Below are 16,089 nucleotides of genomic sequence, written 5' to 3' on the forward strand. Positions count from 1 at the left end.
AGTATGATAAATGTGGAAAGATGTTTAGAATTGCACATATGTAACCTATTTTGGATTAGTTACTGTCTAGGGCAAAGAGAGAGGGAGAAAGAAAGAAAAATATGGAGCACAAGGTTTTGTGAGAGTGAATGTTGAAAACCATTGTTGCATGTATTTTGAAAAATAAAAAGCTATTATTTAAAAAAACAAATTGGAGGTGAATGGAAGGGAAGAAGTGAGTACATGGGAGTACTCTATTGCCAAGGAAAAGAGATTTTCTTAACTTTAGCACCTTTATTTAGGCTGAACTATATATGTTGGTTTACTTTCTTTTTTTTTTTTTTTAATTTTTAAATTTTATTTTATTTAATAATAACTTTGTATTGACAGAATCCATGCCAGGGTAATTTTTTTACAACATTATCCCTTGCACTCGCTTATGTTTTGTTTTTTTCCCCTCCCTCCCTCCACCCCCCCCCCCCCCCAAGATGGCAAGCAGTCCTATATATGTTAAATATGTTGCAGTATATCCTAGATATAATACATATTTGCAGAACCAAACAGTTCTCCCGCTGCACAGGGAGAATTGGATTCAGAAGGTAAAAATAACTCGGGAAGAAAATCAAAAATGCAAATAGTTCACATTCGTTTCCCAGTGTTCCTTCTTTGGGTGTAGCTGTTTCTGTCCAACATTTATCCATTGGAACTCAGGTCTCTTTGTCATAGAAATCCACTTCCATCAGAATACATCCTCATACAATATCTTTGTCGAAGTGTATAATGATCTCCTGGTTCTTCTCATCTCACTTAGCATCAGTCCATGTAGGTCTCTCCAAGCCTCTCTGTATTCATCCTGCTGGTCATTTCTTACAGAACAATAATATTCCATAACATTCATATACCACAATTTACCCAGCCATTCTCCAATTGATGGGCATCCATTCATTTTCCAGTTTCTAGCCACTACAAACAGGGCTGCTACCATATGTTGGTTTACTTTCTAGTTTTTTCTATAGTCCATATATATTGCTATATACCTTAAGGTCATCTAACTGGCCAGACATAGTCATTTTATGGTGGATAAAGGAGAGTGAAACTGTAAGATTACTATCCCTATTTGAAGGCTTAGAATTAGATTTAAGGTGGGAAAATTTGGAAATGACTTGATATCTTTTTGGGCATAAGCAATCTGGTTTTTATAGTCAATTATTATTTTTTTTAAATAGTGGAGTTACAAAGAAAGTAAAAAAATACAGGGTTCTTGCCTTCAAGGAGACAAAATATAAACACGAATGAGGAGACATGTTAAAAAAATTTAAGTACTGTTAAAAAAAAAAATTAGGTACACTAATTTAGGTACATGTAAGATACAGAATAGATGGATGGTCATCTCAGAGGAAAGGCTTCCTGAAGAAGCACAAAAGAGAAAAAACAGGATGAAATGAGGTACAAAAATCTTTTAGACCCCAAGGGGTGTTGATATTCCTCAAAGTCACTGCTATTGAGCTGCCTTTCCCAGAGATCTTGTAGCAAAGAATAGATATCCTCCTATTTCTTTTAATAAGCAGATCATGGCCTTAGCCTCATACCTCCTTTTAACTATCTCTGAAAAACATAATCATAGAGAAAGTCATTAGTCATGGGGATCATTTGCAGCCCCTCTCTGCCTGCCAAGAGAGGCCAGGCCTAGAGATGGAAGGATGGATGGGATCTTGAGTAAATAACAACTTCTCTGTAGCTTCAGGAATCTCTGTTGTGCTTAGATTATGGGAGTATTTTGGGGTCTCAAATTTGGGGTTCAAACATGGATATAAAATTACTTAAGAAATTTACACTTGCTAAGTGATGCTATAATACTTTTAAAAAGGCAACAATATTCAAAATTTAACCAAGAGAAAAATGGAAGGGGATGGGGAAGAGGAGTACCCCTGGGAAAAGGCCAGTTTTCTTTTGTGGTATTTGGAGGGTTTTCTTGTCACTCTTAAGAAGTGTCGAGCAACTTCTCAGACTCCTGTCCTTGAATCTGTTATTCCTCAACTTCTCAGTCCCCTTGTCCGGCAGTTTCTTGGTCTCTTGTACCTTGTTACATGCAAGTCAAATTACTGACTTTAAGTAACGACCACTTACTTAAGTAAATCTCTGTAAAGGTAAAGAAGGGTTTTTTAGCGCGAAATCTTAGATATATATTTCTGAGAGGAGTCATTGAACTTTGCCTTTATTTTCACTAAACTTTGGCTTTCTTTGTTTGCAATCTTATAATTTTTTAAAAATCCCATTGAAAAAATATTTTTTTCCCCAAAGAAGGGATATATTGATTTCTCCAGACTACCAAAGTTTCTGTCACAAAAATGGTTAAGAATCCTTGGTTTAGACATTTTAGCTTTACTGGATATTGTATAAAGAGGCAGCGACTCATGAGGTTTTTGATTCCATTCAACAAATCTTTCTTTAGTACTTATTATATGCAAGGCACTAATAATGTTACTTGTGTAAGGAAGACCCTGTTAAAGGTATTCTATAACTCAGGGTGGGTCATTTGAATCTCTCAAGTCCTTTCAGAGATTGCTACTCCTCTGCTTTTTGCTGATGTGGTAAAAAATTGGCTGTTCAGGAAAAGGAATTCTTGGGACAAAGTCCTGATTTCTTTGCTAGTTACGTGATTTAAGCACAGGAGGGAAGGAAGCTGGTGAAGTCTTCCTGGAGTTCTCATTTGAGAGTCAGGTATAACCAACCTTGCATATAGGTGGAGCAGGCGGTTGTCCAGATGGTAGGATTTGAAGGTGCCCTCGCCACCTGTTACAGGGCCTGAAATGCCACTATTAGCGATTCATTCCTTCCAATGAAACATTGTCTTATCCAGGCTCCTGTTTAAAATGCCAGGACTCCTGGGGAGTGAGTAATAAGGGACAGCCCTGACATCTCAGGTTGGATAAGTTTCTAAAATTCCTTTCCTTCCAAAAGGAGGACCCTGGCAAAAAAAAAAAATAAGAACACTGGATTTTTATAGGGGAAGGATGGAGGAATAAAAGGGGGCTATCGGGGAGGCAAGGCTCCCCAAAAACAACTTTTTGAAGGATAGAGATTATACTCCCAGACCAGTAATAATAACAATAACAACAACAATAATAATGATAGTATTTATGTAGATATAGATTTATATGTAGGTAGCACAATAGAGAGCTGGACCTGGAGTCAAATCTAAATTCATTGTAAGGACAAATTGAAAAAGTAATTGTAAAGTGCTTAGCACAGTACCTGACACTGAAGTGCTGTGTAAATGTTAGCTATTAGTTATGATTATTTTTCATTTTATCTTTATAGCCACCTTGGGAGGTAGGTGCAATTATCCCCATTTTACAGATGAGGATACTGAAACTATGTAACTTGCTCAAAGTCACAGAGCTAGTAAGTTTCTATTACAGGACTCAAGTATAGGTTTTCCCACTAATTCTAGCATTTTACTATTGTACCCCTTACCCTTTCTTCCCCCCAGGACAACAGGGACACAAAATAATATCTCTTTTTGCTTGGCTGCCGAGCCTGGGTCAGAGCTACATTCACTTCTGGGGTTTTAGATGAGGTCTTTGGAATTTGCTTTTGATCCCCCCAACCTCCACACACACGCCCACCCCCTTTCTTTCATAATCTCATGGCTCCCTGTGTATAGCAGTGTTTATTCTCCCTTTGTAGGGAGTCCGAGTATTAGGGCTTTTAATAAAACTAAAGCACATTCCCCTTTCCATTGGGCTACCTCAGTTGCTTATTAGGCTTTGAATGCTGAACCAGTATCATCCATGCCCCTGAAAGGAGACAGAAACATTTGATCCTCGGTGGCAGGGGAAGGGGTGAAGTTCGTGCAGAGCAGTCCTGGGTGGGACAGTGAGACAAGGGCTAAAGTTAGCTGAATGACTGCTTCTCATGTGTGCCAGGCTGTAGCTCTCCACCACCTGGTGTCTGTGTGTGCAGGGGGGCAGGGGTGTGGGACTGGTTATCTGAGCTGTTCAGCCATTATGGCTATGTATAGGTTCAAGGGGCACAGAACATTTTGGGAATGATGGACTAGAGGGAGATAGAACTATGTCCAGCAGGGTGTGTGGGCAAATAATCTGGAGGAAGATGTGGGGATTGGACACAGAACTCTGTGACCCTTCCTTTGGCATGAGGACATACATCATTCACAATTTTCCCCCTCACTTGGAAGGGATCTTGTGGGTCTGACTCTGAGGGATTGGGTGGAGAGAGATGGAGTGGGTTCCTCTAGAAGAAAAGAAATGATGGAGAAAAGGAGATATCCTAATCATTTTCTAGGGTTGCTAACAAACTTGTCAGGAGTTAAGGGGAGATTCTTTTTAGGTAGTGTATCCAGCAATGTGAATAGTACCCCATCAATTCCCATAGAACTTGGTAGGCTCTTGAAAGGAGAGACACTTCCCTTTCCCTACACCCAAGAATAAGGCCATTTCAAGGCTTTCTTGTAAAGCTTGACGTGTGTTGGGGAAATCAGAATTTAAATTCTTATTAGTGTTAGTGTGGTTTGGTGAAAGATCATTAGAGTAGAAAATAAGACACTTTGATCCTACTGACAAAATTTGATTCTTACTGACAAATTTGGAAAGTCACTTAATCTGTCTTGGGAACCATTTGTAAAAATCCATTCATGAGCAAATGTTTATTAAATAAGCACTGCTGTCTGTAGAACACTGTTTAAGAATTTAAAAGAACAAGAGGGTTCTCACCTCAAAATATAGTTTATTGATGTTCTTTGTCCTTTTTAAAGTTGAAAGCTTTTTGTGAAAACTTCCTTATATTTGATAATTACATAATCAAAGAGTTCTATTTCCTTTCCCCAGTTAGGTTAGAGTCTTTGGGTACCATAGACTTGACTTTGGGCAGGTCAGCAGCCTCCAAATAGTTGGGCTTCTAATCAAACGCCACACTTTGGTATCCTTAAATGTCAACTTGTGGAGACTATGATGAACTAGAATAAATATTTACTTAGCAAGATCAAGGGCCTAGCTCGAGGGTTAATAAAAGACAATCTGACTTTTTTTTTCTTAACTTGTAAAAACAAGATAAAACCTATTCCACAATCATTTACTATCCCCATTCAGATTGAACCCTCCCTTAAGATAAAAAAGAACAATTAAGCAAAAAAAAAAAAAAAAAAAAATCCTACAGAAACATGGTTTTCAATGATGTGCATAGTATTCTGATTTAGTAGGCTCCCACCTTTCTCTTGTTGTCATCTTTTTTTCTGAATCTTTATTATTCATAGTTCTTCCTTTTAGTAATCTTTTCATTTATATTGCTCGAACATACTGTATATAATTTTGCTTATAGCATCACAGATTTTGAGACATCCAATCCAATCTGCTTCTTTTATAGCCCAAGGGACCAGAAACTCATGAAAGTTGTCTAAGATCATATCACTTTTAAGCGGCAGAGCTGGGATTTGAACCCAGGTCCCATGACTCCAAATTCAGCATGCTTTCCATGACACTGCCTCACATTGCCTTGTTTCACTCTGCATCGGTTCATACAAGTCTTCCCAGAGAATACAAACTTGGCTAAGGCATACTGTCTGTCATCACAGAGTTTGTGCTAGAGTAGGAAAATAAATGTAGACATAAGATGCAAGGACAAAATTGTGAGAGTGTGAAAGAATCTCAGAGTCCATCTTAGTCCCAAGCCATCGTCCCGACTCCATACAGGTGCTCTATTGACTTTTTCCCCTAGCTGCTCCTTAATGTTCTTTATTCCCTACTACACACACCAATGCTTCTTCAACCTCCTGGTTGCAGTCTTAGGAATGTATTAGTGAGAAGGAAATGTAGAGGGATTTGAAAGAGAACAAGGGATATCAGAGAGGTTACCAAGTTTAGAAAGTCTAAGAGAATTATTTGGAGGACAGTTCAGAAAGCCCCCTTCTTTTATTTGTTAAAACAAGGGTTACCTCCTATATATTCTCAGATACCTCCACGGATTTTTTTTGAATTCCACTAAATTTAAACCAAAAATTCTTTCTTTTTTTAAAATTTATTATTTTTTAAATTTTTTAATTTTATAATAACTTTTTATTGACAGAACCCATGCCAGAGTAATTTTTTACAACATTATCCCTTGCACTCACTTCTGTTCCAATTTTTCCCCTCCTTCCTTCCATACCCTATATAGACGGCAAGCAGTCCTATATATATGTTAGATATGTTGCAGTATATCCTAGATACAATATATGTTTGCAGAACCGAACAGTTCTCTTGTTGCACAGGGAGAATTGGATTCAGAAGGTAAAAATAACCCGGGAAGAAAAACAAAAATGCAAACAGTTTATATTCATTTCCCAGTGTTCTTTCTTTGGGTGTAGCTGCTTCTGTCCATCATTGATCAATTGAAACTGAGTTAGATCTTCTATTTATCAAAGAAATCCACTTCCATCAAAATACATCCTCATACAGTATCGTTGTTGAGGTATATAGTGATCTCTGATTCTGCTCATTTCACTTAGCATCAGTTCATGTAAGTCTCGCCAGTCCTCTCTGTATTCCTCCTGCTGGTCATTTCTTACAGAACAATAATATTCCATAACATTCGTATATCACAATTTACCCAGCCATTCTTCAATTGATGGGCATCCATTCATTTTCCAGCTTCTAGCCAGTACAAACAGGGCTGCCACAAACATTTTAAACCAAAAATTCTTAACATAGAGCCTATAGAGGTATTAAAATTTTTATTTTTTATAACTATATTTCAATCTAATTGAATTCTACATGACTGGATAAGTCACTTAATTCCTGTTTGCCTCAGTTACCTCATTTGTAAAATGGAGATAAAATAATAATACCCCCTATCTCCCAGGGTTGTTGTGGGGATTAGATAAAATAATAATTTATAAAGTGCTTAGCACAGTGCCTGGTACGTAGTATGAATGGTAGAATTAATTATAAAAATGTAATTCTATTTTTATACATTTTAAACATTATTCTGAGAAAAAGTCCATAGATTTTTCAAGACTGCCAGCAGAGTCCACGACACAAACACTTTGGCTGTAAGCCTGAGGGAACTGCTCATTAGCTGGAGATCAGTGATGCAGCTTGTTAAGGGTTCATTCTTCATAGGGCTCTGGTCTATGTAGGAAAATTGCCCGTGTTATTAGGGTTAGAAGGTGATGAATCAGGCTTTTTTTTGTGCTTTGGGAAATCTTCCTTCTTGTGTGAAGGAACCATTACTGGGCGGGACATTAGTTAAAGGTAGGTTAATTCAGCAAGAAGGAAAGGGCTTTTTGGATTTTCACGGGGCGTTGGAGAAGATCTAGTCGCTATCTTTTGAAGAGCTGATCTGAGATTGCTGGCTAAGTCTGGAGGCTCATCTCCAGGTGTTTGGCCTTGATCCTAGAGATAATTGGGAGCCAGGGGGCTTTGGAATTGCCGCCTTGTCTCTGTACCTCATCCAGATTGTTTCAGAGGCTGATTGCAGAATGCTGGCCTTCTTGGCCCTGAGTTTGAACAGCTACTCAATAGAAACTGGTCCATCTAGACTTGACTCTAGGGCAATTTAGGGAGCAGAGGGGTGTGTTGTGGAGGACAGCGTGCTCTATTTAGATACAGCTGGCTGGATTGTTTGCTGCCCTGCTTGAAGTTGGGGGTTGGATGTGATCAACTCATGGTGAGAGCTGGACGGGTTGACTTGGGGGAGAGCGTTGCAGCTGGCCCTGACTTTTCAGGGGAATCCTCAGGCCGGGTCTCCTTGCACATCTGTTTCCTGCTGACAGAAGATCTTTGTTTACGAGCACAAGAGGAACGTGATGGGCCCTGGTACAGGCCCGCGAGGCTCCCCGCTCCTTGTGAGCTCAGTGTGAGGCAGCAGTGTGCCCCTTCAATGGGTCTGGGAGCGCGCCTACCACAGGCTTGGAGGCCATTGTGTTGGGGGCTTCTCTTGTGGGGGGCAATCATCACAGAGGTTTGTGAAACATTTACATGCATTATATTTGAGATTACAACAACCCAGTTAGATTCCATTATATGGATGAGGAAGAATGGGACCATCTGGACTCCGTTCAATAGGGCAGGAGTTGGAGTATCAGGAGGGGAGCCTTGCTCATTATTTTTTCAAGTTGGGCCATCTTTAATCTGATACACAGAAAAGCAAGACCTGAGGAGATAGAAGGTCAGAGGAGAAGGAAAAAGGGACAGAGGCTGTGTATGGGATAATGGGGGAGAGGATGTGAGGAAATGAGAGAGGAAAAATGATTTGTAAGAATTTCTGTGCATTTGAAATAAGATTAACTACATTAAAGTATTGGACAAAATACAGGCAAATCAATAACTCCCGTGTTTGGATCAGTTTGGCAGTGGAAGTCAATCAGTCTCTAAACTCTGGTGAGCCCAGCCAGTGCCCCTCAGAGGTATGGGCCAGTGTAGTGTATAACTAGGATACTGTAGAAGGATAGTTCACCCTTGTGAGCTTTGCAAAATACTTGTCTAAAGTAGTAAAGCCTTAGGAACTGAAGTGAATTTGCCCTAAACTGACAAGCTCTGGTCTCCTAGCTATGAGTCCAGTATTAATATTTTTTTCCTTTTGAACATTTCTGTTTTTTGTTTTTGCTGCCTTTTATTTTGGGGTCACTTCCCTACCAATGATCCATTCCTTCTAACAAAGATTAGAAAATATAGAGGGGAAAAACCAATACAGCGAAACTAATCAACGCTTTGACCATGTCTCATAGTAGGTGCGATATTCTATACCCCTAGTCCTGTAACTATGCAAAGGAAGGAGGGAGATAAATTTTTTCAGTGCTTATCTAGGTCCAGGCTTGGCTATTAGAAGCACACAGTGTTCCATTCTCCCCTTGGCCCCTTTTATCCTCTTCTCCATAACAGTTTATAAAGTAAGTAAAACAGTTTGATTATAATAGTTTTTGAAATGAGGGACCTGAGACATAAATTAATGGCTTGCTGATGAATCTATAGTTGGGAAATGGCAAAGCCATGCCTTCTAATTTCAGATCCATTGCTACATCTACTGGCACCCTCACTGGCCTGTGCTTTAATAACAACCCAAAAAAAGTGGGCTTTTTTTTTTTTTAATCTTGCATTTGTGCTTTATAATTTTTCAAGCCTGTTCCATCTCATTTGAGTCTCACAGCAGCCATGTAATGTAGGCAGACTTGGCTATGATTATCCTCATTTTATAGATGAGTTGAACTAATTTTCCCAAAGCCCAATAGCTGGGAATAGTTGGCACAAATTCTGGAATTCCAATCTTGTGAATCTGGAACCTAGGGCCCTTTCTTTCATGACACACTGTCCCTGGGACGTGCCACGGGCAACATTGTCTCTGTGTTATTGCTCAGTGTAATTCCTGGAGTGACCCCCTGATTCAGGTTTGACCTGTCCTTCCATTTCATAATGGAACCATGTGATGTCTGTGACATTTTTTCTGCATTTATTGTTACATATTAAAGATCTGGACCTAAGGTCAGTAAAACCTAAGTTCAAATTTGACCTCAGACTCTTAATTAGATTTGTGACCCTGATAAATTACTTATTCTGTTTTCCAGTTTCCTCATGTAATAGCATTTACTTAGAAGATTGAGCATCAAATGAAATAATATTTATATATTATATATTATCACATAATATGTAATATAATACAGCTATCACATATTTATATAATAAATATATAGATATATTTATTATATATTATATTTAAATATAAATATATAAAGAATAATAATATTTGTAAAAAGTACTTAGCACAGTTTCTAGTGCATAGTAGGCATTGTGCAAATACTTAATCCCGTCCTCTTCTTCCTAAGGCACTTGGTTCTGCACTTCTTTGTGTAATCCTTTGCCATTCTCTTTTCATGTGCATGTTTTGTGCTCCATGAGGATGAGAATGCTTATACTTATTTGTATATCCCATAGTACCTTTCCCATGGCTGAGCACATATTAGGTATTTTATAAAGACTGAATGAATAAATAAATAGGAAGGACATGAATCAGCTCATCCATGTGTAGAGATTTTTTTAAAAAATTAAATCTTTTTATTTTCAAGACATCTGCATGGATAATTTTTCAACATTAAACCTTGCAAAACTTTGTGTTCCAATTTTCCACCCTTTCCCCCATCACCTACCTTAGATGATAAGTAATCCCATATATGTAAAACACGGTAGAAATATGTGTTAAATCCAATATATGCATACATATTTATATAAGTATCTTGCTGATGTGCAGAGATTTTGACCAGGGATTTGTGTTTGTCATTGCAGACGGAAGGGACCAGGCTGCAAAAGGATCTCCGCACTTATTTGGCGTCGGTCAAAGGTAAGGTAGGACTTTCCCTGGGGGTCCAGCCATCAGTATGGCCTATGTCTTGGCAATGACTTGGGGCCCAACTGTCTTTTCTGATATTTCTTGATGGATGAATGAGAGAACTCGGGTACTTTGGTTTAGATATATTTGGCTCAGTTTTGGTTTATTTTTAATTCCAATGCTAATCTGGGAGGACAGCCTGAAGGGAAAGGCATATGAAGTTTGCTGCTGACCCTGGTCCTCTAATAAGCATCAGCCAGGGTGGGCAAATGGCCGTGGTCCAGCAGGCCCTCCCTGGACAGCCCCTCCTCTCCTTTTGGTAGAAATCACGACTAGGACTGGTCACCGCCAGAAACCGGGTCTTTGAGGGGTGGGATCAGAAGGACTCTGTGGGAAAAGGTCTGAGGCTGGTGGGCAGGAAGGGAAGGAGGAGCCCCCCATTTTTCCCCTTGGGGTTCTGCATCCAGCTTTTCTGTATCCATTTCAGCAATGCACGAAGCCTCTAAGAAGCTGACGGAGTGTCTGCAAGAAGTGTATGAGCCAGACTGGCCCGGGAGAGAGGAGACCAACAAAATAGCAGAAGTAAGACTATGGGCTGGGGCTGGGGAGTGGGAGAGTGGCGGCCAAGGGAGAAAGGAAATGATTTTTAAAAATGGAAGAGTCTGCCCTGGGATAAAGATGGAGTTAAAAGGCTTAGTCATTTTGGTCAAGGAAAGAGAAACAGCTGGCCATGCCTTTATTTCCCTATCAGGGAAAACATATTTATCCCCACATTTTTCCTGCCCTGACTCTCAAGTGTATATCTTCTTTTCTCTGAAAGGGGAAGAAAGAAGGAATTAAAACTAAAAAATAAAACCTGGTCAGGAATGAAATGTGGTAAAAACACTAGACTGGAAGTCCAGAGATCTCAATTTTAGGTCTAGGAAGTGTTAAGTGTCTGAGGTCACATTTGAACTCAGGTCTTTCTGACTTCAAGGCTGGTGCTGTATCCACTGTACCACCTAGCTGCCTGAGTCTACTTTTTTAAAAAACAATTTTTTTTTTTTTTTACTGATATCTGTTTTTATATCAGCTAATTTCCTTCCTTTGATTCCTTTACCCTCCTCAGAGGAGCCATCCTATATAACAAAGAATTTTTTTAAAAAGGAGAATAAAATAAAGGGGGAGGGGATCAGCAAAAGCAATCAGTATGTAGGGGGGAAAATACAATATTTGCAATATCCTCTCTACGTGTGATACATTTTCTTCTTTTTTAATGTTTTATTTTAAATAACTTTATGTTCATGTCTTTTGTTTTTTTTTACATCACCAAAAATTTCTCCAGTATTGTTCTTTCTCCCAATTCCAGAGAGCAAATAACTCTTTTGCTTCTTATATGCCTGTAAGTTATTTGCTGTGTGATTCTGGGCAAGTCATTGTATCTCTTGCCTCAGTTTTCTCATTTGTCAAATGGAAGGTTTAGACTAGTTGGTCTCTAAGGTTCTTTTTAATTCTGTTGGGTATATGTGGGTGGAATTTGCTATCATTTAATGTGTGGAATTAGGAACCTTAGCTTTACCAGCTTCCTCTCTGTAAATGATAGATAGGGGTTTCTTTCTGATCCTATATATGTATGTGTGTGTGTGTGTGTGTGTGTGTGTGTGTGTGTGTGTGTATGTAATTTTAAATGGCCTAAGAATATAAAATATAAATATAAAAATAAAGTGATTAGATTCAATGGTTTCCAAGACAAATTAAAATTCATACTTGGTTGAATGCAAATGTTATCTAAAAGCAATTCGGCCTTCCTATTTCATGAGCTTAGAGATGACTCCCATGGTTGATTGTCTTTAGCTACTCATAGGCCCAAACCATCTCTTCCCAGGTGGGAATAGTAAAAAGAAGGGCAATTGTTTTGAGAGGAATCAGTGATGCTTTTGTTTTATCTCAACTGCCAACTCAACATTACAGTTTTAAATTGTTGTCAGCCCTGATTCTTCTTGGTACTTGGATGTTACTGCTCCAAAGGCTAGCCTGGGATCCAAGAGTCCTTCCAAGCAGTTAGAATATTTCATCATTAGGGATTTTTGCACGTTGATATGACCAGGCCTAATTTGCTTTTGTTGTTTTTGTCATTGTTAGTTTTAACTAAAACTTTTATTATTTATTAGTGATTTCAATAAATAATAAACAATAATGTTTTTGCCTCTTTACAATGGTATTTGAATTGGATGGATCTGACATTTCTGTAGCAGAACTCAAATATAAGCCCTTAAAAATCAAGGTCCAGGGTTTTACTCAAATCTAAAACAGGATAGAATAAAAGTATAAATGAGACCCCATGTCATGAATTTGCTAATTGCTCTTTGCTGTTGCATCTTTAGCTAAAATATAAAATTGTTATAGAAGTAGTGTGATGTCATGGAAAGAGTACTTACTGGATATTGGAACTAGTCGACTTGGGTAAGGCTCCAAGATCTTGAATACCATCCTCACTAGTTATATGACTCTTGTCAGTTCACTTTATATTTCTCTTACTCTCTGTTTCCTTATCTTTACTGGGGAGAATCCATGTGAGAAGATTATAGGATAATTAAACATGTACTACACTTTATAGAGCAGTTGTAAAGAAAGTGCTTTATTAAAGCATCCATAAATGAGAGTTTGTATTACAGAAACTTGTAGCAAACATATCTGTGTGTACATTTGTTTTTCCAGTACAACCATGGGGAATTCTGACACACCATCTCCCTCTTTCTAGTCTCTTATTCACTTAAGCCCATTTTCAGACTCCTGGAGTCTCTCAGTTAAGAGTTGCTGTATATGTAACCTATTCAACATGTAAAGGACTGCTTGCCATCTGGGTGAAGGGAGGGAGGGGAAAAATCAGAACAGAAGTGAGTGCAAGGGATAATGTTGTAAAAAATTACCCTGGCATGACTTCTATCAATAAAAAGTTATTAAAAAAAATAATTAAAAAAAAAAGAGTTGCAGTATAGAATTGGAAAGATTTCCTGAGTGTCTCTATAGTCCCTGTTAACTCTGGAGTCTCACTCCCAATCAAGGTGGATAGGCTGCCCTATAGAAAGGCCCCTGCAACTAATGTGAAAGTCAAACATGGAGGCTTCTTGCCTGCATAAAACAGATCTGGGAATGGACCAGCTCCTCACTCTAGGTTAGTCAGGAATAGTTTTCCAGAAAAACTGGAATTTCTGGAGTTATCAGTTGAGGAACTAAGATTGAAGATTTTATCCTGCAAAGCTCTTGACATTTAGCAATTTCTGGGCTAGCAAACCTCGTGAAACATCATCGTGAAATGTGAATATGCATAATGTTTAATGTGGCTAGAGGCTCGGGTTCTAGTCTTCTCTCAGTCACTGACTTACAATGTGACCTTGTCTGACATACTCTAAAAAGGAAAAAAGCTTGAAACACATCTGGGAGAGAGCATAAGATCAAAAATATAAAAGCAAAAATCACCATGAATATTTTAATAATCTCTCAAAATAACTTCTCAAAAGGTCTTGTTTCCTTTCTCCAGATCAGAATTTGTCTCCTCCATCTTTCCAAATAGCATTCATCCTTCAAGTGCCATCTTGTGATGTCTTCCCTGACCACTCTAGTCTACACTGATTTCTCCATTCTCTAAACTGAAATTATTCTGTTTTTGGCCTAAACCATACACAGATCAACAATTGATTATAAGTAGAATCAACAAGCATTTATTAAACACCTCCTGTGTTCTTGGTACTGTGTCTGCATAAAGAAGCTTTGGAGTCCATTTTTTTTTATTTTTTAATTTTTTATTTCATGTATTTATTTTTTTGCTGAGACAATTGGTAACTTGCCTAGGGTCACACAGCTAGAAGTGTTAAGTCTCTGAGGTCACATTTGAACTTCAAGTCCTCCTGACTTCAGGGCTGGTGCTCTATCTAGTGTGCCACCTAGCTGCCCGAACAATTTTTTTATTGACATCTCTTTTTATAATCACCTAATTTCCTTCCTTTGATTCCTTTACCCTCCTTTATAGAAGAATAAGAAAAAGGGGTGGGGGAGGGGAAATCAGCAAAAGCAATCAGTATGTAGGGGAAAAATAATATATGCAATATCCTCTCTACCTGTGGTCCATTTTCTTTCTTTTTAATGTTTTATTTTAAATAACTTTATGTTGATGTCTTTTGTTTTTTTTTACATCACAAAGATTTTTCCAGTATTGCTCTCTCTCCCAATTCCAGAGAGCATTCCCATATAGTATTTTTTTTTATTAAATCTTTTTATTTTCAAAACATATGCATGGATAATTTTTCAATATTAACCTTTGCAAAACCTTGTGTTCCAAATTTCCCCCCTCCCCTCTTCCTGCTATTCTTTCCTCTAGATGGCAAGCAATCTAATACCATATAATATAAAAAAAAAGAAAACCCCAGAAAATATTAATATATAAAAAAGTCTGAAGACATATGCAATGCATTACACACAAAAACCTCCTATTTCTACAAAGGAATAGAATAGGGATTTCTTCTCAAAGCTCTACTGTCCAGCCATGCTTGTTCTTTGTAATTTTGTTAATGTTTACATTGTTGTAGTCTTTTTGTTTTCAGTCTTTTCCCAGCTCACAGGAGACTACTTCTCTTGGACTTTAGTTTCTTAATCTGTATGAGTGATTTTTCCCATACCTACTTACCCAAAGCTCACCAGGATCAGTAAGAATACTAATTGCTTATGTGTGTATATTTTTCAATTCACTATAATAAAAATAATTTTTAAAAATACATTTACATACCATGAATAATCTTGATGACCAAAATGGTAGTGAGGAGTTGACAGGATGCATATTCTAACCACTTCTGTGTCTGTTGGCCCATGTTACAGAACAACGATCTATTATGGATGGATTATCATCAGAAACTGGTGGACCAGGCGCTTCTGACCATGGATACTTATCTAGGACAGTTTCCGGACATCAAAGTAAGAAGACCACCTTGATCTGAAATTGCTGTTGTTTCTGGAAACGGAGGTGGAGAGAGTGGGAAGAGGGAAAACAAACCGTAGCTTTGTGGGGAATCCCATTGGCTCACCAGTTGTTGCCTTTCCTCCAACTTGAGAACATGAAACCTGAAAGGGCCTGTTTTTCCTTCTTCAACCACTGGACTAGGATTCCAGGTGCTATGTGGAGCTCTTTGTTCCTTCAGGCAGTGCTTAATTTCTTCCAAAAATGCTAATGTCCATGGAAGGTCCTGATAAACTTAGCTGAAATTGGAGGGAAGGAACTTGTGGTTTACTGTATTTTAAGGTGGGACAAAGATAGTTCAAATGAGAAAGTTGGTCCTCCTTCTTTAATTAGTATCATAGTCCTGGCAGGGAATGGGATGGTGTGGGGAAAAGTTAAGAGTATTACTTGGAAACTAGTGTAGAACAATTCAGAATTATAAGAGCTGGGCCTAATGGAGCCAGGAATCCTATACTGTTACTGCCTTTAGCCTGAGACTGAAAATTAGCACAAGTCTAAAGGAAATAAAGAGGCAGACCAGGAAGAATTCTAACCAAATTGTAAATATGTACTTCAGCCTAGTCCTCTGTCCTTTCTATTCTTCTCTAATATCCATATCTAAATTTTCTTCTCCTTTTTCTTTTTTCCTCCTCTTTTTTCTTTCTTTCTTCCCATCTTTTGTGCTTTCTTGCCTTCTTCTTTCTCTTCTCATTCTTTCAATCTGTTTTTGACTTCTTTTTCAAACAATTAAGCCAATACATTCACATCAAGTTTCATATTCATTTCAAGTTTCTATAAGTTTCAGTGTATTCACTGAGTGATAC

At 38.2% G+C, this 16,089-nt stretch overlaps 1 protein-coding gene across 16 annotated transcripts in view; it reads left to right on the top strand.

The window, feature by feature from the left end:
• Positions 1–16,089, top strand: part of BIN1 (bridging integrator 1) — a 128,312-nt gene that overhangs the window by 73,311 nt on the left and 38,912 nt on the right. For all 16 annotated transcript variants that reach the window (XM_051985700.1, XM_051985696.1, XM_051985702.1 and 13 more), the window contains exons 3-5: positions 10,254–10,308; positions 10,784–10,878; positions 15,148–15,243. In XM_051985700.1, coding sequence (XP_051841660.1) covers positions 10,254–10,308; positions 10,784–10,878; positions 15,148–15,243 — 246 coding nt within the window. The remainder of the gene's footprint in view (positions 1–10,253; positions 10,309–10,783; positions 10,879–15,147; positions 15,244–16,089) is intronic.

The sequence above is a fragment of the Antechinus flavipes genome, chromosome 3 (genome assembly GCF_016432865.1).
Source record: "Antechinus flavipes isolate AdamAnt ecotype Samford, QLD, Australia chromosome 3, AdamAnt_v2, whole genome shotgun sequence".
Taxonomy (NCBI): Eukaryota; Metazoa; Chordata; class Mammalia; order Dasyuromorphia; family Dasyuridae; genus Antechinus; species Antechinus flavipes.